The sequence below is a fragment of the Gobio gobio genome (assembly GCF_949357685.1).
Source record: "Gobio gobio genome assembly, chromosome: 3".
NCBI classification, from domain to species: domain Eukaryota; kingdom Metazoa; phylum Chordata; class Actinopteri; order Cypriniformes; family Gobionidae; genus Gobio; species Gobio gobio.
This window is the reverse complement of record NC_137099.1, coordinates 60,327,365-60,354,203: the sequence shown is the minus strand read 5'-3', so window position 1 is coordinate 60,354,203 and position 26,839 is coordinate 60,327,365. Positions and strand designations below refer to the sequence as shown.

The following is a 26,839-nucleotide window of genomic DNA, read 5'->3' as shown; positions in this document are numbered from 1 at the left end:
AGTGGGGTGAGTTGTGCCAGTTTTTACTCAAAGTGACTTTAAAGTGAGGCCATGACAGTAATGCTTTCAACTGAAGAATGTACATATATTTCAGGATGTGGTGCATCCCTGAGAACAATAACTTTGGATCTGAAATACATTTAAGAAATATAGCTTTGGCCTTGTGGCATACAAGAATACGTTGGGGTAATTTGTGCCAGTGATTTCTGAAGTAAAACAAAACAGATGTTATGAACTAGGGGTGGGAATCTTTTACCATCTCACGATTCAATTCGATTCCGATTCTTGAGGCCACGATTCGATTCATAATCGATTTTCGATTCAAAAAGATTTTCGATTCAAAACGATTCGATTTTATCCATAATGATTTCTCTGATCATGATCTACTCTCATCTGCTTTGCTATACAGAATGACAAACGAAGACATTAAAGTGTCTTTTTCACATTTATTAAGTTCAATTCTCAGGAAAGTGCCTTTTATCAAAAACATTGTCTGGTTCTCAATTGCTACTCATTAGTAGTAATGATTAGTATTATTAGTACTTAAATATAGATGAATCATCATTAAAGCTACAATTTTCTCTGTTCCTGTTGTTCTTTGATGAACATTAATGACAGGCATCATCAGTGCTCCTGTCACTTTAAGAACAGCCGTGGATCTCACGCGCTGTCCCGCGCATCTCATTTCCTCACAACTCTTTAAGTTCATTTAAGACGTTATTTAACTAATTTATGACGTCTAATATGAGAATACTCAAAATCCTCTGTGTTATTGTTTGTTCAAGAGCAAAAGAGAACTCGATGTGAGCAAGAAACTGACGCGAGTCTGTCTGTGCGTGGAGTGTGTGTGTGTGTGTGTGTGTGTGTCCCTTGATTAGCTGACATAAGACGCACACGCACACACACACACACACACACATACAGGACATTGGCATACAGAGCGGTTTTCTTGTGTCTTGTCACGCTTGGAAGTATTTACATGAATAAGAGCGTGATGTTTGCCCAGCCCTAATTAATTTATTAAATCGATTCTTGGACATTTCAGATCGATTCTGAATCGTTGCAAATGAGAATCTAGATTCTTCTGTGAATCGATTTTTTGGCACACCCCTATTATGAACTGTAATGCTATATGGAAGCAGGACAAATTAAATACAAAATTACTCATTTAAGGTTTATTTAGATATTGTCACCCTATTAAACTGTTGGAATAAGTCATATTTTGTAGTTTTTGGAAAAACACAAAAAAAAACTTAAATGCACAGTATATTTGTGAATCATTTCAGGCAAAAGGGCTTTGGCAATAAATGCCTGTTGACATGCATAGAAAGCTGCCTGTCAATTATGTAACATATAAGAATAAAGTGACTAGGCTCATTTCTGAACATCCTGTTGTGACTTAGGCCACTTAAAAACTGCTCTATGTTATTAAAGAGAAGTTTTATTCAAACTCAAAACTGAAAACAGTGTTAGCTAAATTAAACAAATGGCAGGTAAATCAAACACGGATTAGGCATGCCCATCTCCTCACTTCTCCAGATTATCCCCTGTGGGCATGTAGATCTAGGTGGTATGGATCTGGAATATATGCTGCAGGGGAATATAAACTTCTGCTCTCTTCTGGCTGTATCACCAAGTTTTTGGGGTGTGGGTAGTTTCTTGAACACATCACCTCTAAGGATGACTCAATCTTCTGTAAATGTAAACGGCCTTTCCATCCACAGACTTCTTACAACTTTGGCACAACTTAACCCAGGCAATTTGGCACAAATCACCCAAGACCCACAAGTTTGGAAAAACTAGCATGATCCAGCAGTTAAGAGCTAATATCATGCTAACTGTATAGACTCATTGTGTAGCCTGCTAAAGCACTAAAACATGTGTGAAATGTTTTCGAACTTGTCTTGTTCAGACACTACAAACAAAAAAACTTACTTTGAAAGGTAAAAAATTAGCTAAAATGTGCTTACCTCTCATGTGTTTTTCTTCTTTGGATAATGAGTAAAATGGATGGCTTTTCAAAATTATGTGGCCACATGACCAATTTCTTCCAGAAACAACGGGTGGAACTACTTCCCCCTTGGCACAAATCACTGTATAAACCCTTTTCTCACATGGCAGACGACTCACTTTCCTCATACGGCGACTCACTCTCCTTAAACGGCGACTCACTCTGCTCTATGGCGTGTACTGCGTGCCAAAGTATGGCGCGCATAAGTGCCACAATTAAGCATCCGAGTGACCAATCGAACGTCAAACCGAACGTCTATCCGTCTTGTTCTTTGAGCTTTTTACTGTATGGGTGACGCACGTGACGACCTGACGTGATGTCAGCTTCTTGAATTAGTTTTTTTCTTTTTGTTTTTCTTTTCTTTTTCACCATGTAAGTAGGCCTATCCAAGCTGATGTGTAAAGACTCTAAATGGACACTAGAAGCACTAAATACAGATATTTTACCTAAAATAATACTCAACCATTCCTGCATCCTGCTGTACTACCCTGAATAAGCCTTTAAAGCTGTTGTAGGCTATTCTAAGTCTTTCTGAGTGAAGAACTGAAAAAGCTTCCACCTGTATATCATGACTTTCTCTGTATTCTTTAGATTAATTTTATATTGTCTGTTATTGTTTTACAAGTAAGAGTTAAAGGTTTAAGATAAAGAGTTTTAATTTATATTCACTGTCATGGGACCATGTTGTCTTTAATTGTCCATTGACTTTTCATGGTTGTAATACATTGAGTATGTTTAAGATTATTCAATAAACACATTGCTTATTTTTACCATGATTTCCTCTGCTGACACCGCTGACTCATGGGCTGGTAGGACAGTGAGTTCACATAAGCCGTTTATGTTTTTGGATATCAAAATTAAATCTGATATATGAATATCTTCTGCAGAGAGAGAGAGGTCATGTCAACTCCACACTAGATCTAACATGCATTTTCACTGTCTCTCATGTTCTGACCTTGTCTCATTATCACTGAATACTGTGCTAGGAGCATTAAGTTGTTGGCAGCATTATAATCGAATGCATTATAATCGTCCCAAATCCTTGTTAATGTACATAAAAACTTCATCCTAGTCTGTAATATTGTATATATTAATATTAGAAACAGTGCTAATAATCGTATAGGCTAGATGCCAGGTATATTATAAATTAATTTAAGGTTATTTATTTTTTTTGTTTTTGGATAATATGGATTTTTTTTCACGGTTTTGCCACAATTCTGAAAACAAAACATTAGACGACTAAACAAAATAATTTTGATACTACTTGATGTTGTACTATAAATGAGTCTATTAAAATATGTAATTTAAATGAATTATTTTTATATTTTAAAAAAATTAGGTGTGAAGACCTCCTGCGTTTTTGAACGGATCTCTTGACACCTAGTGGAATAACATTGTAATACAATCTTTATTTAAAGCGTAACATTACATTCAAAGGTAATTTACTTATTTTGATCACGGCTGCCATAACATCAGTGTTTATATTTACGAACCATAAACTTTTATACAGAGGTGGAAAGTCCAGTGCTGCGTCCCAATTCGCCTATACTACGTCCTAAAAGTATGTACTCTTTTTGTGAAGAAAAAGTACATACTTTTGAGTGTGTAGCAGAAGAGTATGCAAGCTTTGGGACATACTACATCGTCTTCTTTAACGACTCTGTTGCTTAGTTACGTGCGTCCCATCACCGTTTAAACTGCCCTGTCAATCATCGTCACAGTTCAAATCCTCCACATTAAATTTAATTTCTTACCGTATTGGAGAGAAATGTACCCACTGAGCAAAGCTATGTCCAAAAGACGTCTTTTCAATGTCCTTGCCCCTAGAGGCGTACGTTGAAAAGACGTCCACTGAGGAGCCAGAATGAAAGTTTTTATGACGTCTGTTTTTGACGTGTTCTGCACGTCCGAAATAGACGTTCATGGAACCTCGAGGTTAAAAACTAGTAATGTGCTCATTGTGGACATATTTTCCATTTGTAATTGCAAAGCAACTCACAGACAGTGTGTGTTTGTCCAGAAATCATGAAAAAAAAAAGAAACTTAGCTCACACCTTAAAACAACTTAGCATCTGTAATTCACACATCTTTGGATCGTGAGAGAATCGTGGGATTCAATCCAGGATCTTCTTGCTGTGAGGAGACAGTGTTTCCGACTGAGACACTGGTGCTGCCCTTAATCACAGACATAAGACACACTTTGACTATTTCTGTCAGACGTCTACAGAAGCTCTTACTGAGAATTAACAGAGCTTTAGATTTTGATATTTATGTTTCATTTGTAGTTAGCATTGTGGTGGGAAGTGTTTGCTTTAGTTGGGCTCTTGGTTCTCGTAGTCATATTAGCTTTTCTTTGGCTGCTGTAACTGTGTGTGTGTGAAACACAATAGTTGTGGCTGAGAAAGCAAAGATAAAGTGACATTAGGTGTTGTCAGCTCCTTGTTGATGACTAAATCATCAGAAAGCAAGCAGCTAATTTTGTTTTTTAAGTTTTGTGTGCATTTTAGGAACGTTTCGGTTACTAACGTAACCTCGGTTCCCTAAGAAGAGGGAACGAGTATTGCGTTTTGCTAAAACGCTAGGGGGAATTCCTTTCCTCGAGATATTGAAGCAAATTTTTATCCAAAAATACCTTTTATACGCAGTGCAGCTGCACAACTCTCAGCAGGAAGCAGCTGCGTGCTGATTGGCTGTGCCACTGCAACTGCAGCAACCTATAGCGAGACCGTGGGGCGGGACGGACCAATCAGGTCCTTCCAAATTCCCGCCACAAGGGGCAACAGAATTTGCATAGCCAAGGGTATATAAGACCCACTCTCGCAAGGTTAGTCAGGTTAATCGACTGAAGCGACTCCTGAGCAAGTGAGCAAGCACGGCAAGCAAAACGCAATACTCGTTTCCCTCTTCTTAGGGAACCGAGGTTACGTTAGTAACCGAAACGTTCCCTTACGAGAGTACTCTCGTATTGCGTTTTGCTAAAACGCTAGGGGGACCAATGCAAAACGCCGTGCTTGCTTAACGGCTCTAAAGCCGACGACACCAAACCCAGGCCAACCTAGGTGGGCCCGTAATATGATATCAATAATTCAGAATGAGCCAGACCTGAGTCGGGCCCTAATGAGAATGAACACGATATACGTGCAATAATAAGAATAGACCAGACATAGTCGGGTCAGGAATAATGAGTGGCCAGATAATTCGAGCCGTATAAGGAATATGCTTATGACTTATACAATATTCAACCCAGGCCGGACTTATCGAGCCTAAGGGGTTAAATCTGTTTACACAGCAAGAAGCCCAGCTTGTAAAGCCGGAACATCTAAATTATAGAATCTGATAAAAGTGGACGGGGAGGCCCAGCCTTCCGCCGCACAGATATCATTCAGAGAAATGCCAGTAGACCAAGCCCACGAAGAGGCCATGCCTCCAGTAGAATGGGCTTTAATGCCTAAGGGGCAGCTGAGATCTTTAGACTCATAGGCCAGTGAGATAGCATCCACTATCCACCGTGACAGGGTCTGCTTTGTAACCGCGTACACAGTAAAATCCCCAGAGTTAAATTAACACTGCTCAGAGAACATTTGGTCCCGCTCTACAGAGTGTTAAAGTAACACTGAATCAGTGTTAAAGTTAATGAGATAATTGAGAGATTAATTAAGTGATGATTGGCCATTAGTGATGAACACCTGATGATAATGAGTAGAATCACTGAAGGAAAGAGAAAAAGAAAAACACAAGAACTACGACTGACTATAAAAAAGACATTAAATCTCTGAAGATCTCAGCAGAGGAGGATTAAACAACTCCACAAACAGCATTACCAGCTTCACACATTACTAACCAGACTGACTTTATTTCTGTCAGACGTCTCTTATTGAGAATTAACAGATTTTTTGTTTGATTCTGTTGTGAAAATTGTTAGTTTTTAATGTGACCATCATGGTGATCAGTGTTTTCTTTAGTTGGGCAGTTTGATGACGTTTTAACGTTAGTGTTTCTCTGGCTGCTGTAACTGAGTTTGTTATGGCAAGAAAAGCAAGAGTAAACACAATCAGATGCTGTCGGCTGCTCGATGTCGAGAATATGATAATTGTATAATGATTTAATTCATTGATTTGACGACTGAGTATGAGCAATATCCTATTAACTTTTTTTATTGTGATTTTAGAGAAGATCCAACACTGTTTTACTCAGAAATGCTGAATAAGATTTGAAATCGATTGTACACTAATCACTTCTACCTCCTGCGAGATGAACTCACACACAGACATCAAGAATCTGCCTATGAATCTCAACAATGGTGACATGCTTCATGCCACAATGCATTCTGGGAGCCATAGATGAGTTTTGCGTGATGCACCCAGAATGCATTGTGGCATGTCACCATTGTTAAGATTCATAGGCTGATTCTTGATGTCTATGTGTGAGTAAAACTCGCAGGAGTTAGAAGTGCTTATTGTGTGATGTGTTAGTAAACCGCAGTACAAATCTTATGTAAAAATGTTTTGATAATTGTTTAGTTTCTCTGATGATAACATTGCTGGATCTTCTGCGAATTTCTTACGACGAATCACGAGGCTCCTATAATCAATGACTTTCAGGGGATCAGCAAATAAGGCCATTATATGATGATAACAACTGTATCATAAACAACAAGCGTCAAGATTTTCTTGCCATTTTCACCGTAACGAACAGCTACAGCAGCCAGAGAAAATCTTATGTTAGCAAGTCAAGGGTCAAGAGCCCAATTAAAGCAAACACTAATCACAATGATGGTAACTTCAAACAACTTTAATTTTCAATAAAACATCAACATCTAAACCTCAATAAGAGCTTCTGTAGTCGTCTGATAGAAATAAAGTCTGTCTGGTTAGTAATGTGTGAAGCTGGTAATGCTGTTTGTGGAGTTGTTCAATCCTCCTCTGCTGAGATCTTCAGAGATTGAATGTCTTTTTAATAGTCAGTCGTAGTTCTTGTGTTTTTCTTTTTCTCTTTCCTTCAGTGATTCTACTCATTATCATCAGGTGTTCACCACTAATGGTCAATTATCCCTTAATTAATCTCTTAATTATCTCATTAACTTTAACACTGATTCAGTGTTACTTTAACACTCTGTAGAGTGGGACCAAATGTTCTCTGAGCAGTGTTAATTTAACTCTGGGGATTTTACTGTGTACCCTCGGGTGCGGCCGCCAAAGCATACAAAGAGCTGTTCAGTTTGCCTGTAAGCAGCGGAACGCTCTATATATATCCTCAGCGCTCTGACAGGACAGAGCAAATTAGCATCTATTTCATCTAACTGTGATGAAAGTGCCGAAAGTGAAATGACCTGTGCTCTGAACGGAGTTGAAAGCACTTTAGGTACATATCCATGTCTTGGTTTGAGGACGACTTTGGAGTCGTTTGGCCCAAATTCCAGACACGAGGCGCTCACAGAGAGCGCGTGCAGATCACCCACTCGCTTAACTGATGCGATCGCTAGCAGAAAAGCGGTCTTTAGTGACAGGAGCTTTAAGCTCACTGAATGCAGAGGCTCAAATGCAGAGCTCTTCATGGCATCCAGGACCGTGGACAGGTCCCATATAGGGACTGAAGGGGGGCGAGGTGGGTGAAGCCTTCTAGCCCCTTTAAGAAAGCGAACAATGAGATCGTTCTTTCCTAGTGACAGTCCGTTCACTTGAATGTGATACGCTGCTATAGCAGCCACATAAACTTTGAGCGTGGAGGGGGAACGAGCCGCGTCCAGAAGCTCTTGTAAAAATGTAAGCACCTCTGGCACTGCACAATCATGTGGGGTCAGACTTCACGCTTTACACCAGTCTGAAAAGACTGACCATTTGCCTGAATAGAGCCACCTAGTCGTGGGGGCTCTAGCTTCAGTAATAGTATTCATTACGCTTTCAGAAAGGTTCTCATGTACCCGTTGATGGGCCAGACATGAAGCGCCCATAGATCGGGACGGGGATGCCAGATCTGCCGTTCCGCCTGCATGAGGAGGTCTCTCCTCAGCGGGATCGGCCACGGAGCTATATCTGACATCTGACTCAGCAGTGAGAACCAAGGTTGATTTCTCCAAAGCGGGGCTATTAAAAGCACAGCGCATTTGCTCTCCCTGATCCTCTCTATGACCTGAGGTAGCATTGAGATTGGGGGAAAAGCATAAAGAGGAAGGTTGGGCCAATCGTGGGCCAACGCATCTTCAAGCTTGGAGAAATATATTCGGCATTGAGCATTGTCTTGTGAGGCGAAAAGATCCACTTTTGCCTCTCCAAACTTGCCCCAAATTGTCTGAATTATATTTGGGTGAAGAGACCACTCTGCAGGGGACACTTTTCCCCTGGACAGCATGTCCGGACCCAAATTCAGAATGCCTGGCACGTGAGTCGCTCTCAGCGAGCTCAGATTGTGCTCTGCCCATATAAGGGCTTCTTCCGCCATTGAGTGCAGATCGATAGATCTCAGACCGCCTTGGCGATTTATATAGGCTACCACCGACCTGCTGTCCGTTCGGATCAGGACATGGTGGTGTTTTATGTACGGAAGGAAAGCTCTTAGCGATATCGTGACCGCTTTCATCTCTAGACAGTTTATATGAAGGCTCTTCTCCGAGTCTGACCAGAGACCGGAGATCGGCCTGCCCTTGTGAAGGGCTCCCCAACCTAGGTTGGATGCATCTGTCGAGATAACTTTCCACTTCGTAACAGTGCCCAAACTCACGCCCGTCTTGTACCAGACGGGATTTTTCCAAGGAGCCAGAGCTAACACACAGCTGTGGTCTACCTTGATTCATAATCGGCCCGAAAGCCATGCGTGAGCTGGAACGCGGCGATTCAGCCAGCGCTGTAGGTGGCGCATGTGCAACAGACCCAGTCTGAGAACTGGCGCCGCCGAGGCCATGAAACCCAACATCCTCTGAAAGTGTTTGAGAGGAATGTGTGCACCGGACCTGAGGGAAACCGCTCGGTTCCGAACAGAGAGCGCGCGCTGTGACGTCAGCCGCGCACTCATCTGCAGTGAGTCCAATACTGTTCCCAGAAACGAAACTTTCTGTGTGGGAGACAATAAACTCTTTGCCACGTTGATTCTGAGTCCCAAGCATTGTAAATGGTTGAGAAGCCAAGATCTGTGGTTTAATAACTGTATCTCTGACTGAGCTATTATGAGCCAGTCGTAGAGATAGTTGAGAATTCTCATTCCCCGAAGCCTCAACGGGGTTAGCGCCACTTCCATGCACTTTGTAAACGTGCGGGGGGCTAGAGATGGACCAAAAGGTAGCACCTTGTATTGGTATGCTTTCCCCTCGAAGGCGAATCTCAAGAATGGCCTGTGATGGGGGGCTATTTGTATGTGGAAATAGGCATCCTCTAGATCCACAGTGAAAAACCAATCTCCCGGGCGAATGTGCGCGAGGATTTGTTTCATTCTCAACATTCTGAACGGGCGCTTCATAAGGGCTTTGTTCAGATGTCTGAGATCTAGGATGGGTCTTAGACCACCGTCCTTTTTTGGTACAAGGAAGTAACTGCTGTAAAAGCCCGACTCGCTCTGTGAGGGGTGTACGGCTTCCACCGCTCCCTTTATTAACAGTTTTGATATTTCGGTTCGAAGCACGTGACTTTTGTCGCTTCTCACCGTTGTCTCTTCCACGGCGCGAAAGCGCGGTGGTCTGCGAGCAAACTGTAGCGAGTAACCTCGTTCTATTATATGTTCAACACCCATTTCGAAATGCCGGGAATGGCCCGCCAGGCCTCGGCCTTCGAAGCCAGGGGCTGAATTAATCTGTGGGGCGAGTCGCTGAGTAACAGGGACTCGGTGGCCCGATAACCTTGCGCTAAGTTGGCGCTTATGAGGGAAATGTTTCCCGCCGCCTGAGTGCAGGGGGCCGGGGGACATAGAGTATTGGTGCTTGTGTACAGGCGAGCGCGTTTGAGTGCGGGCTCGTTGACTGTGAGAATAATGTTTCCAGCCACCTGAGTGCAGGGGGCTGGGGAACATGGGGGAGTGCTTGAGTGTATGGGGTACATGCTTTAATGCTGGCACACTGCCTACAGAGAAAAAACTCTTTTTGTGACTCATATGGGTCGCCGTGAAAACGGCGTTTGTGTACAGGCGAGCGTACTTGCTTACGGGCTCGTTGGCTGTGAATGTGGCGTTCCCAGCCGCCTTGAAGGGAGCTGGGGAACGTTTTAGAAGAGAGCGAGGCGGTGCACCGGCCGAAGCGGGCACTATCCGCCTACTCTTCATACCTCTGGCTAGGACGGCTTCGGAGGCTCAGGTTTCGACACATTGCTGGGTCATGGACCTCGACGCTCCGGCGGTCTGCTGCGGCTCGTAGAGCGGGAACGCTGACCGGGCGTGGAAGCCGCGTGAGGCTGGCGAGCTGAAGGCGGCGCCTTGGTGGGCTGGGCTGGTCCAGCTTTAGCGTGACGGCGAGCGGAGGAGCTGGAACGCTTAGGCAGGAAATGTTGCATTGCCTGCGAAGCCTTCTGCGCCTCAGTGAAGCGCTCCGTGAACCCAACCACGGCGGGACCAAATAATCCTGAAGGCGAAATGGGCGCGTCCAGGAAAGCGGTCTTGTCCGCGTCCTTCATCTCGGTTAAGTTAAGCCACAAATGGCGCTCCAACACCGTCAGGCTGGCCATACATCTGCCGATCGCCTGAGCATTGGCCTTGGTGGCGCGCAGGGCCAAGTCAGTGGCGCCGTGCAGATCCTTCAGAGCCTCGTTGTCAGGAACAGACTCATCCAGGGAACGGAGGAGTTTGGCCTGGAAGACTTGAAGCACCGCCATAGAGTGTAGCGCTGACGCCGCCTGGCCAGCGGAGGCGAATGCTCGACCGGCGAGGCTGGACGTAGTGCGGCAGGCCTTGGAAGGGTACACAGCCTTTGACTGCCATCCTCTGGCGGAGGGCGGGCAAAGGTGTGCAGCGACGGCTTCCTCGAGGGGAGGAAGGGCTTGATATCCTTTTTTCTGAGCGCCATCGACTACCGAGAGCGCTGGAGAAAAGGAGGATTTGGCGCGAGAAGAAAATGGCGCCTTCCACGATTTTGTTAGCTCCTCGTGGAATTCTGGGAAGAAGGGAGCGGGTCTTTGAGCGGTTGGTTGACGGCGGTTTTCGAAAAACCACTCATCCAGTCGGCTTCTCGTGGGCTCCTCGCGCTGAGACCAGTCAATACCGAGGTCGTCCACGGCCTTGGTGAGCAAGCGCATAAGCTCAGCGTCGACTGAGGTTATAATGCCGCTAGCCGTCCGCGTCGAAGGGGTGTGCTCCGAGGCGGCATCCGACCACCCGCTTCCGGATGCAGCAAAGGGAAAGGCTGTCATCCTCTTCCTCCTCCGGTCCGCCGAAGGAAATAGCAGCAGCCGCCATGCGAGGGGAGCTGTGCTGTTCCTCGACGAACAATACGGGCGATGGCGAGGCACGCGGGGACATGCCCGGCGTGTGCTCGTCAGAGCGCTCCGGTGGCCTCTGGTCGCAACGTTTTTTCTTCCGTGGCTCGAGAGGCTGGGAGCAAGGGACGGGATCCGAGTCGAAGCTGGTGAGCCGAGCCCGAAGGGTCTGCAGCGTCAGCTCGTCGCACTCAGGGCAGCCGCCCTGGTTGAGTGCAGCCTGCGTGTGGTCTCGTCCGAGACATGACACGCAGATGATGTGCCGATCCTCGTCCGCGATAAAACCTCTGCACGAGGCGCAGGAACGAGACATTTGCAACAACGTCTCGGCTCTTTTTGAATGTTTGTAAAACAGAAGGTATGAAAGGATATAGTGCCGGATGGCGCAGCTGGAAGGCAGGCTGAAGGCGGAGAATCCGACGTCCTCAGGCTGCAGTGTTCCGCTGGGTGCGTGTCGACGGCAGGCTTCGATCCAGAGCTCAACGATTGCAAGTCGCTGAAGAAGAATTAATGTGACTAACCTTGCGAGAGTGGGTCTTATATACCCTTGGCTATGCAAATTCTGTTGCCCCTTGAGGCGGGAATTTGGAAGGACCTGATTGGTCCGTCCCGCCCCACGGTCTCGCTATAGGTTGCTGCAGTTGCAGCGGCACAGCCAATCAGCACGCAGCTGCTTCCTGCTGAGAGTTGTGCAGCTGCACTGCGTATAAAAGGTATTTTTGGATAAAAATTTGCTTCAATATCTCGAGGAAAGGAATTCCCCCTAGCGTTTTAGCAAAACGCAATTCGAGAGTACTCTCGTAAGGGAACAATAGTCATTTGTTTGAAGCCACTGTAAACTTGTGAATCAACTGTATTGGCACCAATATCATTTATCCTGAAGGATGATAAAATAGGATATGCACAAAATGTTTTGAGCGAATATTTTGCATAGTCACACACAGACATCAAGATTTTGCATATGATTCAGAACAACGGTGACAATCAAGCGTGAGTTTTGTACTATGAAGCTACCCATCATGCATTGCAGCATGAAGCTTTTTTTGTTTTGATTGTCACCAAAACAAAATCTTGATGTCTGTGTGTGACTATGTGAAATACTTGCTCAAAACTTTGTGTGCAGATACTGCAAACCAACTTTTATTTAATGTATCATCCTTCAGGATAAGGGATCATTATATTGCTATTGGTGCCAATACACTAGATTCACAAGCTTATAGTGAGTATAATAAATGACTATTTGCCGAAAAAAGAACACAAAACTTAAAATACAACATCAGATGCTCGCTTTCTGATGATTTAGAGCGTTTTCACACCTGAAAGTCCGCACCCAGGTCCGAACCGAAGTTCATGTTTTGATACTTTTTATATATTTGGTTAGTTTTGGTTTGGTTTCACATTGCAGTTATGCGAGCGCACTAAAGAACTTTACATGACGCATTTGCGTCCACTCGTCATCATCTATGTGGGCGGCATCTGGACATTGATTGGTTTGTAAACGGACGTGTGTCTGACGTCAGCGTCTTTGACAAGAATGAATGAACGGACGGACGCATATCGTGGTTGAACCGTGCGCATTGCTTGACTATTTTTTATTCGTTACGTTTAAAAGTGGACATTTCAAGCTTTACATACACATATTTCTCATGTTTGTGAGGCAAGTAGCCTGCTGAGTTTTGGTTTATTTGAGACGCGCTCCTGTTCATGTGCAAAGCATGTGATCGCTCCCGCGATTATTGTCTGCTATAGACTATGTGCTTCTTATTTATTAAATCCAGGCAATTATCTGATTAAACGTTGATTAAAATTAAGATACAATTTATACAAAAACGAAATTCCCATTAAAGAAATGCTTTCTAAGAAAAATCATATAAAAATTTTTTTCAAAATTATTTCTGACTTTCTGTCTTCTGACATATTGTGCATATTTTCACTTTTTATAATCAATGAAGCCTAGATTGAATTTAAAAATAACGTTATAATATTTAAACATAAACAGGAACTTCCTGTAAATGGTCTGAAAGTCAGAACCATAAAAAAAATGCTTTCAGACTAGAAACGAACCGAACCTTTGTTCAGTTTGATCCGGACCGAGACTACCTCTTTTCGTCGGACCAAATTTCGTCTGTTTGGTCCGGACCGTGGTACCGGGGAGGTTTCACACCTGCAATTTTGATTCGGACCAAACTGAAAAGTCTGAAAATCCAGACCAAACAAGGTAGGTGTGAAAACACCTAATGTCGCTTTGTCTTTGCTTTCTCAGCCACAACTATTGTGTTTCACACACACAGTTATAATATCCAAAGAAAAGCTAACTCAAATACGGGGACCAAGAGCCCAACTAAAGCAAACGCTTCCCACCACAATGGGGACTTCAAATGAAACATAAACATCAACATCTAAACCTCTGTTAATTCTCAGTAAGAGCTTCTGTAGACGTCTGACAGAAATAGTCAAAGTGTGTCTTATGTCTGTGATTAAGGGCAGCTCCAGTGTCTCAGTGGGAAACACTGTCTCCTCACAGCAAGAAGATCCTGGATTGAATCCCACGATTCTCTCACGATCCAAAGATGTGTGAACTATAGATGCTAAGTTGTCTAAAGTGTCTAAAGGTGTGAGCTAAGTTTCTTTTATTTTCATGATTTCTGAACAAACACACACTGTCTGTGAGTTGCTTTGCAATTACAAATGGAAAATATGTCCACAATGAGCACATTTGAACTAGTTTTTAACCTTGAGGTTCCATGAACGTCTATATCGGACGTGCAGAACACGTCAAAAACACGTCATAAAAACTTTAATTCTGGCTCCTCAGTGGACGTCTTTTCAACGTACGCCTCTAGGGGCAAAGACATTGAAAAGACGTCTTTTGGACAGAACTTTGCTCAGTGGGCAGTCCTCAGGTCTTTACACTGGCTTCCAGTTACATTTAGAATAGATTTTAAAGTACTATTACTTGTATATAAATCACTCAATGACCTAAGACCTAAATACATTGCAGATATGCTGATTAAATACAAACCCAACAGATCACTCAGATCATCAGGATCAAGTCAGTTAGAAATACCAAGGGTTCACTCAAAGAAAGGAGAGTCTACTTTTAGCTATTATGCCAGCCGTAGCTGGAACCAGCTTCCTGAACAGATCAGATGTGCTCCAACAGTAGCCACTTTCAAATCCAGACTCAAAACACATCTGTTCAGCTGTGCATTTACTGAATGAGCACTGTGCCACTGTACGTGCTTTGTCTGAACTGCTTGCATTTTAATTTAACCCTGTTTTTATTTTTTATTTTTAATTATACTCTTTATTTTTATCTTTATTTATTTTTTATTTCTTTTCATTCCTATTATAACTGTTTTAATTACGAATATTTTAATTTCATTTCTGTGTAAAGCACTTTGAATTGCCACTGTGTATGAAATGTGCTATACATATAAACTTGGCTTGCCTTGCCTCAGTAAATTATCAGGACATTTTCATTTTGAGGTGAACTAATCCTTTAAGTGGTTTTATTTTACATTTGACTGCATTGTTTTTATTTTATGAATGTTTTTTCTCAGCTGTTAGACACCAGACTAATTAGAAAGATATTTTATATGATATTGCTGGTACGCCAAACAAAAGTCTTACAGGTTTGGAATGACACGAGGGTGAGTAAATAATGACACAATTTTCATTTTGGGGGGAACTAACCCTTAAAAAATATCATATAACCAATTTAATCTAATATTCGAATGTTAACAGTTGTTTTCCCCATAGTTTTACCATATACATCTGGACACTTTATTTCATTTCAAATTCAGTTTTATTGCTTTGTAATAATTGTTAGCCTTTATTTACAATTAAACTGAGATACAGATTCAAAATATTACACCAAAAAAAATAGATATATATAGTGTTGGATTTGTAATTCCGAATGACAAAATAAATCTAATTTACTATAGAGTCCAAAATGAACACTTTCAAGTTTCATTCAGTCAGCCTTTTTTATACAATTACAAAGTATTATGGCTTAAACAACATTATCTCGTGCAAATTTTCAGTAAATCAGTAATTTACAATTTCAATAATGTTTTTTTTTTATTTTTTTTATTCTGTTATGTAATTATGTAGGGCATCCTTTTGTGGTGAGCTCATCTATGAATTTAGAGAATCCAGTTGAAGTTTGGCTGTCCTTTTCTGTGGGCCAGGATTCAATCCAGGTCTGCCCTCCCAATGTGTACTGCAGACTAAAAACAACAGAAAAGTGATGGAAAAATACTACACACTGCACCTTTAATAAAGTTAACTAAAAAGTGTTAGTTAGAATCACTGTTGAATTGTAGAGTGCAGGAACCAGACATGCCAGAGCCTTGCAGTTCATGACCCTCTTTAAAAATCTTTGTATTTATTTTGGTTTCATACATTTTTGAAAATTGTTATACCATTATTTATACCAAATATTATTCTTAGGGTTACTCAATTTTCAGATTATTATTTTTTTAGAATTAAAGATGACAAAAGGTAGAATTAAATAAAATGATTTACATTGAGCCATAAACAACACTCTACAGACTTAAACATATAAAGGTCAGGCAAATCCCATAATTCACAGATATACAGATAACGTATACACGTACTTCACTCCTTGTCCAAGCAGGTCAATGGATGTTCCCATGATGAGGTACGACTTGCCTTCTACCAAAGCCAAACTTTCTCTGCAACTGGGACGACCCATAAATGTTCTGACTCTCCCCTCAACATTCTCATCAGTGCCTACAGGACAGAACAGAGTTTTGGAAACACTTGCACTGCAATGCAACTCATTCTTCTGGTGAACATATATTTGAGAGGACAAACTGCATTTAACAGGAATCAGAAATTTAAACACATGGAGAGAATATTAAACCGTACCTTCTTTCACCACCTGGTCCACCTTCATGTGATAGACATCAGAGTCCTGTGACAGATCCATCTTCACCACTTTGACTTTATAAACTGTCAAACATATGTGTAATATATTGTTATTGCTTGTTTAGTCTTAAGCTCCAACATCACAAAAGTGTCAAATTTTGGTTGGAATAATCGCTGTGCTGTACACAAAAACAAAAATTCAAAAAAATTAAATCTTAAAGATTAAATATCTCACAATGCCAATATCATTTAATCACAGTTATCACTCACTTGCTATAAACACAATTAGAGCAGACAGAGAAAAATAATGTTAAAAATTCAAGACAAACTGCACAACTATAGTAAACACTGATCACCATAATGGTAACATTTACAGTCAACAGTTAATTCTGTAGACGCCTGACATAAATAATGTCAATATGGTTAGTAATAAGTGGCTGTTGTGCAAGATTGTTCATTAATAAGAAAAAGGCAGCATGAAAAAACTTTACTTTTATATGTTCGACTGAAAACAGGAGCATTAAGGTTTCGATCAACATGAAGGAGTGTAAATAATTAATCTTAATTTCTTGAAGTATGACAGTCATGAACATGAATTAATACAGAGAACAGAATGCATTTACCATAGTCCATGCCAGCTTCACAGGCTTTAACCAAACGCTCCTCATTTTTTACATCTTTTTTCTTCTGGTAACTGCAGTTTTCTGTTTCAAGAGAAGTTAGAAGTTAAAATAATGTTAAACACACACACATACACACTTGAAATCACACACAAACAGGGCTTTACCCATTCAATTGAGAGGTGTTGAATTTGATAGTGCAGGTAAAAATGGGTCGGGTGGACAAAATTTGGGCTGGTCTGGAGTCAGTTTGGCGGCTTTCAAACATCTACATTTTATAGTCTAATTGGTTGATAAACAAAACTCAAGCGTCCATAAAATCAGTCCCACAGGCCAGCGCAGAGTCAGCTGTAAGAGTTGCTAATTATAGCAAACCTGTAATTCTACCTTGTCCACTAAACATTTTGATCTCCAGCATTTAATAGATTCACTCGGATATCAATAATCAGCATATTAATCTCAACAATTGTGAGGTGCTTAATGACACAATGCGTTCTGGGAACCATAGATTAGTTTTGTATGATGTGCCAAGAATGCATTGCGGCATGTCACCGTTTATGAGATTAATTTGCTGATTCTTTAATGTCTCAAACCAACTTACATTTTCAACCAAAATCCAAGGTCTGACTGATGTGCAAGTCTACATTCTATGCCTGCAATGAACACTTTTAATTGGATTGATATAATTACTCTATTAACAGCAAAATCCCCCGTGTTAAATCAACACTGAGTTAAAATAACACTGAAGCAGTGTTGAAGTTAATGAGATAATTAAGAGATAATTATGTGATGATTGGTCATTAGTGTTGAACACCTGATGATAATGAGCAGAATCACTGAAGAAAAGAGAAACACAAGAACTACAACTGACTTCAGCCACAGCCCAGAAACTCTAATTGAGAATTAACAGAGTTGTTTGTGTTGATTTTGTGTTGAAAATGTTTTGTTTTTTATGTCACCATCATGGTGATCAGTGATTTCTTTAGTTGGACAGTTTGACGACTTTTTAATGTTAATGTTTCTCTGGCTGTTGTAACTGAGTTTGTGATGGCAAGAAAAGCAATAGAAAACAAAATCAGATGCTGTCGGCTGCTTGATGATAAGAATATGATTGTCGAGAAGTGGCTTAATTCACAGATCTTAAAACTAAGTATGAACAGTAATTTGTTTTACTGTCTATAATCTAGAAAATATTCAGCGTGGTTTTAACCAGAAAAGCTGAATGGGTTTTAAAACAGATTGTACACTAAGCACTTCTAACTCCTACGAGTATTAATCATACACAGACACCAAGAATCAGCCTATGAATCACAACAATGTTGACCTGCTTTATGTCGCAACACATTCAGGGAGACACCATAGTATAAAATTAATGGCTCCCAGCATGCAGTGCAGCATGAATTATGTCACCATTGTTGAGAATCATAGGCTGATTTTTGATATCTGTTTGTCTAAAATAGATCATTTTAGTTTATTTAATTTATTTTATAATAATTTTTTGTATTAATTACCTGTTCCAATTAATGATGAGGTTAGTGAATCATCCTATCTTACAATGAAAACTACATCATCCAATCAACTTTGCTTCTAACTTCCTTTGTAACAAAGCATGTGTTAAGCTAAACACTATTACAAAGACCAAAAATGAACTTAACTAAAGGAAACACTATTCACCGTAATGGTGACCATTTTCAATAAAACATCAACATCTAAACGCCTGTTAATTCTCAATAAGAGCGTCTGTAGACGTACAGTATGACAGGAATAATCGTGAAGTTGTTTAATCCTCCTCTGCTGAGATCTTCAGATATGTAATGTCTTATTTTATCTTCGGTTGATTTCATCTAAGGCTGTGGCTGAACTCAGTTGTAGTTGTTGTGTTTCTCTTTTCATCAATGATTATGCTCGTTATCATCAGGTGTTCATCACTAATTATCAATCATCACTTAATTAATATCTTAATTATCTCATTAACTTCAACACTGCTTCAGTGTTACTTTAACACTCTGTAGAGTGGGACCAAATACACTCTGAGCAGTGTTAATTTAACACTGGGGACTTTGCTGTGTAGATTACCCCTGAAGTTGCCTCGTCGACATGGCATCCTCAATGAACCCGTCTCCGGCGTGATGCCTCCGATCCTTTGAATATAGCACTTTAATAATTGTTTCATCAATATGGTATCCTCAATAAACCTGTCTCCGGTGTGATGACTCCGATATTTCGATTATTCCTATTTAATAATTATTTAATCAACACATCCTCAATAAACCCATCTACAGTGTGCTGCCTCTTATCTTTCGAATATTCCGATCTATTATGACCTCTGACCTGTAAAGTTGCCAGAATAATTGTCATATGCTTTTTGTTAATTGGCCAGAGGAGAACTGGCACCCCGACTGAGCCTGGTTTCTCCCAAGGTTTATTTTTCTCCAGGTCACCTGATGGGGTTTTGGTTTCCTTGCCACTGTTGCCTCTGGCTTGGCTTGCTCAGTTGGGGACACTACATTTTTCAACTAAATATCCAAATAAATCTAATTATTAAACTAAATTAACCATATACACTAAATTATTGATCTAATTACTGATCTAAAGCCCACACTGTCACTGTATGATAATTGAAATGAACTGATGACATCACCGTTTTCTCCAGAATGGCTATACGGCTGAATAAAATTCTGTTGCCTTATTTTCCTATTTAATACTGTGAATCTGCCTTGAAACAAACTGCATTGTTAAAAGCACTATATAAATAAAGTTGACTTTACTTGACTATATTTATAACAAAATCTTGCAGTTGATACTTGAGTCACAGACACACTTCAACATTCAGCATCAAAACACAACAATTGTAGATACACTAAGTCAAGAGTAAATCGAAAATAAACTATCAAGTACTCTCTACAATTGTTTTTTAGTTACTAGACCTCTGGAGTAGGTTAACTATAATAACTAAGCATATGTCAGTACAACATACTATTCCTATTTAACTTTACTTGTTTTTTTGTTTTGTTTTTTGCATGCTTTTTTAAAAGTAAGTCTAATCATATTTTACATTGTTCAGCACATTAGATCAGACTGTTTTAAGGACTGTTTTTGCAGACATTTTTATGAGCATTACAAGTGGACAGTAGGAAATAAAATAAAATGCTACAATATTACAGGATATGAACACTTATTTTTGGGTGGCAATACCTTCTGCACACTGGCACAGGTCTCCCTTACATAGTCTGTATAGAGCGCCATCTTTATTATCAGGGCGGTAAAACTTTGTACAGCGAGTATCTGGAAAAGAAAAACACACACACGTTTAATGCAGGAAGGTCAATTGAATAAAAAATATAATTGTACTAAATTTCATGATATGAAAATGATTTGCAACAATGTTCTGTTGTACTTGAGACTCGTGAAACTCAAATCAGCATAGTTACTGACTGCTTGTTCATGTGTTCATGCATGCACACCAATAGCTCACCTGGTGAGTAATATTCATATATTGTGACTGTGGCAGGTTGAAGCAGACCCACATCAAACATCTTGTGCATTGTGAAGGAAATTGTTTCTGTATCTTTATGAGAAACCTAATGAGACAGCAATCAACACAAATGTATAATATCTCATACTATAACCACTGGAAACTGTCTGCGTCAACATTTGCAGAAGCCATAACAACTAAATACAAATTAATTGCGATTGGTGTTTCTATCTTGCCTCTGTTTAACAATATTTAGTTGCATTTACACTGCAAACACAGTGTTGCCTGCTGCATAGACAACAGTAAACAAAATAAAAATCTATTATAGACATAGGCTAGATACACTTTGTTTTGGGATGCCTGCCGTTACATGCACATGAATTTTAATGCCATCCCATTCTTAATCCGTAGGGTTTAATATGGAGTTGGCCCACCATTTGCAGCTGTAACAGCTTCAACTCTTCTGGGAAGGGTTTCCACAGGTTTAAGAGTGTGTTTATGGGGATTCTTCTACACAGTAAATTTCCCAGTGTTAAATTAACACTGCTCAGAGCACATATGGTCCCACTCTACAGAGTGTTAAAGAAACACTGAATCAGTGTTAAAGTTAATGAGATAATTAAGAGATTAATTAAGTGATGATTGACCATTAGTGATGAACACCTGATGATAATGAGCAAAATCACTGAAGAAAAGAGAAAAAAGAAAAACACAAGAACTACGACTGAATATAAAAAAGACATTAAATCTCTGAAGATCTCAGCAGAGGAGGATTAAACAACTCCACAAACAGCATTACCAGCTTCACACATTACTAACCAGATTTACTTTATTTCTGTCAGACGTCTAAAGAAGCTCTTATTGAGGTTTAGATGTTGATGTTTTATTGAAAATAAAAGTAGTTTGAAGTTACCATTATGGTGATCAGCGTTTGCTTTAGTTGGGCTCTTGACCCTTGACTTCTTAACATAAGTTTTTCTCTGGCTGCTGTAACTGTTCGTTACGGTGAGAACGGCAAGAGGAACTTGATTCTTCTTCTTGTTGTTGATGATACAGTTGTTATCATCATATAATGGCCTTATTTGCTGATTTCCTGGGAGTCATTGATTATAGTAGCCTTGTGATTCTACGGCAGAAGATCCAGCAGTTTTTTCACCAGAAACTAAACAGTTATCAAAATATGTTTACATAAGTTTTGTACTCCGGTTTAATAACATACCACATAATAAGCAATTCTAACTCCTTCAAGTTTTACTCATACACAGACATCAAGAATCAGCCTATGAATCTCAACAATGACATGCCACAATGCATTCTGGGTGCAACATGCAAAACTCATCTATGGCTCCCAGAATGCATTGCGGCATGAAGCATGTCACCATTGTTGAGATTCATAGGCTGATTCTTGATCTCTGTGTGTGAGTTAATCTCGCAGGAGTTAGAAATGATTAGTGTACAATCTGTTTCAAAACTAATTCAGCTTTTCTGATTAAAACCGTGTTGGATCTTTTCTAGAATCACAATAAAAAAAATTAATAGCATATTGCTCACACTCAGTCATAAAATCGATGAATTAAATCACTATACAATGATCATATTCTCATTAACGAGCAGCCAACAGCATCTGATTGTGTTTACTCTTGCTTTTCTTGGCATAACAAACTCAGTTTGAGAGAAACACTAACATTAAAAAGTCATCAAACTGCCCAACTAAAGAAAACACTGATCACCATGATGGTCACATTAAAAACTAACAATTTTCAAAACAAAATCAAACAAAAAATCTGTTAATTCTCAATAAGAGCTTCTTTAGACGTCTGACAGAAATAAAGTCAGTCTGGTTAGTAATGTGTGAAGCTGGTAATGCTGTTTGTGGAGTTGTTTAATCCTCCTCTGCTGAGATCTTCAGAGATTTAATGTCTTTTTTATAGTCAGTCGTAGTTCTTGTGTTTTTCTTTTTCTCTTTTCTTCAGTGATTTTGCTCATTATCATCAGGTCTTCACCACTAATGGTCAATCATCACTCAATTAATCTCTTAATTATCTCATTAACTTTAACACTGATTCAGTGTTACTTTAACACCCTGTAGAGTTGGACCATATGTGCTCTGAGCAGTGTTAATTCAACACTGGGGATTTTACTGTGCAGAATCACAACTTCAACAATACTTTACAGAAACATAAAGCAAAGGACATGGTTTCCAGATCAAAAGAAAATAATACCGTCAATGAAATGATCAGGAAATAGGCCTATAGTTTGTTAAAATACCTTATCTAGATAGAGGATGAGGGATCCTCTCTCTGACAGCTCTTTGTCAATCTCATATTTCTGAATGTATCTCTCCTTCCCTGTGGACAACTGAGGGCAAGAAAATTTTATTATCTATTTACAGATTTTTAGAGAACTGAGATGCTCCACATGCACAGTCATTTACACATTGCTAAATAAATGACATACAGCATCATCACTGCATCAGTTTATCATCATAATACCTCTTTAAGATCATTTTCATTCACTTTAAATCCCGTCGGTATGCCAATGTCCAGAATAGTCATGGTGGCATCGGTTGCACTGCTGTTGTATCTGTGAAAATGGACAGATCAAAAGAAAATGTTTTTTAAGGCTGCTTTCACACACTGGTGTGTATTTAGTAAATTGGAGTATAACACAGAGCTGCTTGTCTTTAAATAAATTGTCTTTGTACAGTTAGAATTTATATTTAAGCGTAGCGTGTAACTCATAATGAGGGAGGAGAGAGAGTGGACTAATCAGCAGTAGGGGGCGTTATACCACTCATAATGGGGGAGGAGAGAGAGTGGACCAATCAGCAGAAGGGGGCGTTTTACCACTCATAATGGGGGAGGAGAGAGAGTGGACCAATCAGCAGTAGGGGGCATGACCACTCATGATGGGGGAGGAGAGAGAGTGAACCAATTAGCAGTAGGGGGCGTGTAACTCATGATGGTGGAGGTGCTTGTTGCTGCAAAATGCTTGCTCGACTTCATGCACGGCCGAGCAAACCGATTGGCGGCTGAGTTGAAGTGCATGGCAGTAAGAAATTTTTTCCAAATTGAGACTATGACGTATTCTAAATAACAGTTACGATTCGAGAGCAGACCTCTCTTAGCCAGCGCAGCTTCTCCAAAACGGCTGCACAAGCTCTGATGACAACACAGCTGTTTCACGATTGGCTCTGATGACGACACAGCTGTTCCATGACTAGCCGGATTTACTGCATGACAGCAATCTTGTGTTCCACTAGACTATGGGGTTCCATTTGTGCCAAAAAATAAGTCGCCTGATTTGTGCTTTGTACTATACATTTGTTCTTGTCAACAGTCATTGCCTACTTGTTCAGATAAATGAGTATATGTTTATGTGTATGCTCTCTGTTTTGTCGTCCTTACTGTGTTGTCTTTACTGTCGTCTTGCTGTCATCTTTGCTGTCGTCCTTACTATGTTGTCTTGCGATGTCATCCTTACTGTTGTCTTGCTATGTCGTCCTCACTATCGTCTCACTCAGCCAGCGAGTGAGGACGACACAGCAAGACAACAGTAAGGACAACATAGCAAGATGACAGAGAGGACGACATAGCAAGATGACAGTAAGGATTACATTTACATTTAGTCATTTAGCAGACGCTTTTATCCAAATTGTTCTTGAATATTCAGAGTTTTTCCTTATAGAAAATAAGTTATTTTCACCAAATATCCTGTGTTGGAATTGACTTGTTAACCCTCTGGAGTCTGAGCCGTTTTGGGGCCCTTTAGAGGTTTTGACATGCTCATACATTTGCGTTTTTTTCAGTTGCTTATAAACATATTAATGGCAAAAGTGTAATTACACTGTATTCAGTACAAACTGGGCTACCATAATATCTAAGCAACATGTATGCAACATGTACACAAAAAAAAAATAGAAACTTAACAGATTATAATGATGTATAATACTTGCCTGAATGATAAAAAACAACAGAGTTATTTGAGTCTCTTTGGCACTGATAAGAAAAAAAGCAATCCAATCACGCCGGCGCGACGGCCGACTCGAGAGAGTTAACAAAGTAATGTGATAAAATGTCAAGCCTCCCACTGAGCAAAGTTATGTCCAAAAGACGTCTTTTCAATGTCTTTGCCCCTAGAGGCGTATGTTGAAAAGACATCCACTGAGGAGCCAGAATGAAAGTTTTTATGACGTCTGTTTTTGACGTGTTCTGCACGTCCGATATAGACGTTCATGGAACCTCAAGGTTAAAAACTAGTTCAAATGTGCTCATTGTGGACATATTTTCCATTTGTAATAGCAAAGCAACTCACAGACAGTGTGTGTTTGTCCAGAAATCATGAAAATAAAATAAACTTAGCTCACACCTTTAGACACTTTAGACAACTTAGCATCTGTAATTCACACATCTTTGGATCGTGAGAGAATCGTGGGATTCAATCCAGGATCTTCATGCTGTGAGGAGACAGTGTTTCCCACTGAGACACTGGACAACAGGGACACTCAGGGACAACACAAGTTGTGTAGATTTTAACACATATTGTGTGTGTGTTCTCAGGGACAACACATGTTGTGTAGATGTTAACACATGTAGTGTGTGTGCTCAGGGACAACACATGTTGCGTAAAATTTAACACACAACCTGTGTTGTTTCTTTAACACATCTCCGTGTTACCTGTAACTCAACTAATGTGTTATTCCTCTTACACAGAAGTGTGTTGAAACCTTTTACACAATAATGTGTTATAGTTACACAACGTGTGTCAGATGTGTGTTACATGTGACTGTATGTGTGTATTTGCCAGAGTTACTTCGTGTTTGGATGAACTGTGACACGTATTGTTAACTTGTGTTTAGTCCATTGAAGTTTAATAAAGAGTGTTTGACTGTTTATTGTATTACCTGGATGTTTTAGACATCATGAATCTACACACAAGATTGATTCACAACAACAGTGACAATAAAGTATGAGTTTTGTACTTTGAAGCTACCCATCATGCATTGCATTTTTTTTGTCTTGATTGTCACCGTTGTTGTGAATCATATGCAAAATATTGATGACTGTGTGTGACTATGTGAAACATTTTCTCAAAACAATGTGCACATTCTGTTTTATCATCTTTCAGGATAAGTGATTATTTTATTGCTATTGGTGCCGATACTGTGGATCCACAAAGCTATAGTGGCTTTAAACAAATTATTATTTACCAAACCAAGAACATAAACTCACAAGCACAACATCAGATTCTAGACTTCTGATGACTTTGTCATCAACAAGGAGCTGACAACACTTGAAGTCACTTTGTCTTTGCTTTCTCAGCCACAACTATTGTGTTTCACACACACACACAGTTACAGCAGCCAAAGAAAAGCTAACTCAAGTACAGGGACCAACTAAAGCAAACGCTTCCCACCACAACGGTGACTTCAAATGAACATAAACATCAACATCTAAAGCTCTGTTAATTCTCAGTAAGAGCTTCTGTAGAAGTCTGACAGAAATAGTCAAAGTGTGTCTTATGTCTGTGATTAAGGGCAGCACCAGTGTCTCAGTGGGAAACACTGTCTCCTCACAGCAAGAAGATCCTGGATTGAATCCCACGATTCTCTCACGATCCAAAGATGTGTGAATTACAGATGCTAAGTTGTCTAAAGTGTCTAACGGTGTGAGCGAAGTTTCTTTTATTTTCATGATTTCTGGACAAACACACACTGTCTGTGAGTTGCTTTTTTTCAATTACAAATGGAAAATATGTCCACAATGAGCACATTTGAACTAGTTTTTAACCTTGAGGTTCCATGAACGTCTATATCGGACGTGCAGAACACGTCAAAAACAGACGTCATAAAAACTTTCATTCTGGCTCCTCAGTGGACGTCTTTTCAACGTACACCTCTTGGAGCAAAGACATTGAAAAGACGTCTTTTTGACATAACTTTTCTCAGTGGGTAGTCATGTGGTAACCAGTTGCCGCTTATACTTGTACATTTATGACGCATGCATAATGTGGTTGTGGGAAAAGTGGGGAAGGATCGAACTCAGGTTCCAACCAAGTAAACAAACCAAATGTAAAAAACAGCATAGAGCAGCACATGCTGATTCATTACAAATAAACTGGTTTCTTGACATAACAATTTACGAATTAGGAAATGTGTTCACATACAAGAAATCCACAGTGAACTTGTAGTTTTCAAGGGCTCCTTCTTCTTTTGCTAAAGGGAAAAATGGTAATAAATAAAACTGAAAAATATCAAAGCTTTTTGTTTTGTGAAGGTTTTATTTTAGCTCTAAATGTATGAAACTCTTTGTCAGTCTTACTTTGAGGGTCTTTTTCCATTTTAACAGTCAGATCAAAGAATGTACAGTCAGACTTCTTCTCAATAGGTCTGGCGTAGTACAGCGTCATCACCTGAAAAGAGCAGCAAGTCTCAGATTAGATGTTCAGG

General features: G+C 40.2%; 2 protein-coding genes across 3 annotated transcripts in view; both read right to left on the bottom strand.

Moving 5' to 3' along the window:
- Nucleotides 1-2,169, bottom strand: part of LOC307122949 (complement C3-like) — a 104,205-nt gene extending 102,036 nt beyond the window's left edge. The window contains exon 1 of the mRNA XM_079811293.1: nucleotides 1,971-2,169. Coding sequence (XP_079667419.1) covers nucleotides 1,971-2,139 — 169 coding nt within the window. The 5' untranslated portion in view covers nucleotides 2,140-2,169. The remainder of the gene's footprint in view (nucleotides 1-1,970) is intronic.
- A 12,914-nt stretch (nucleotides 2,170-15,083) lies between these two features.
- Nucleotides 15,084-26,839, bottom strand: part of LOC307122950 (complement C3-like) — a 93,462-nt gene continuing 81,706 nt past the window's right edge. Inside the window, exons 32-41 of one of the 2 annotated variants that reach the window (XM_079811295.1) lie at nucleotides 26,712-26,802; nucleotides 26,557-26,605; nucleotides 22,884-22,974; nucleotides 22,660-22,749; nucleotides 20,392-20,497; nucleotides 20,112-20,201; nucleotides 16,920-17,000; nucleotides 16,297-16,380; nucleotides 16,023-16,158; nucleotides 15,084-15,632 (exon numbers count right to left, since the gene is read on the bottom strand). In XM_079811295.1, coding sequence (XP_079667421.1) covers nucleotides 15,509-15,632; nucleotides 16,023-16,158; nucleotides 16,297-16,380; nucleotides 16,920-17,000; nucleotides 20,112-20,201; nucleotides 20,392-20,497; nucleotides 22,660-22,749; nucleotides 22,884-22,974; nucleotides 26,557-26,605; nucleotides 26,712-26,802 — 942 coding nt within the window. In that variant the 3' untranslated portion in view covers nucleotides 15,084-15,508. The remainder of the gene's footprint in view (nucleotides 15,633-16,022; nucleotides 16,159-16,296; nucleotides 16,381-16,919; nucleotides 17,001-20,111; nucleotides 20,202-20,391; nucleotides 20,498-22,659; nucleotides 22,750-22,883; nucleotides 22,975-26,556; nucleotides 26,606-26,711; nucleotides 26,803-26,839) is intronic. The other variant, XM_079811294.1, reaches the window with a different exon arrangement.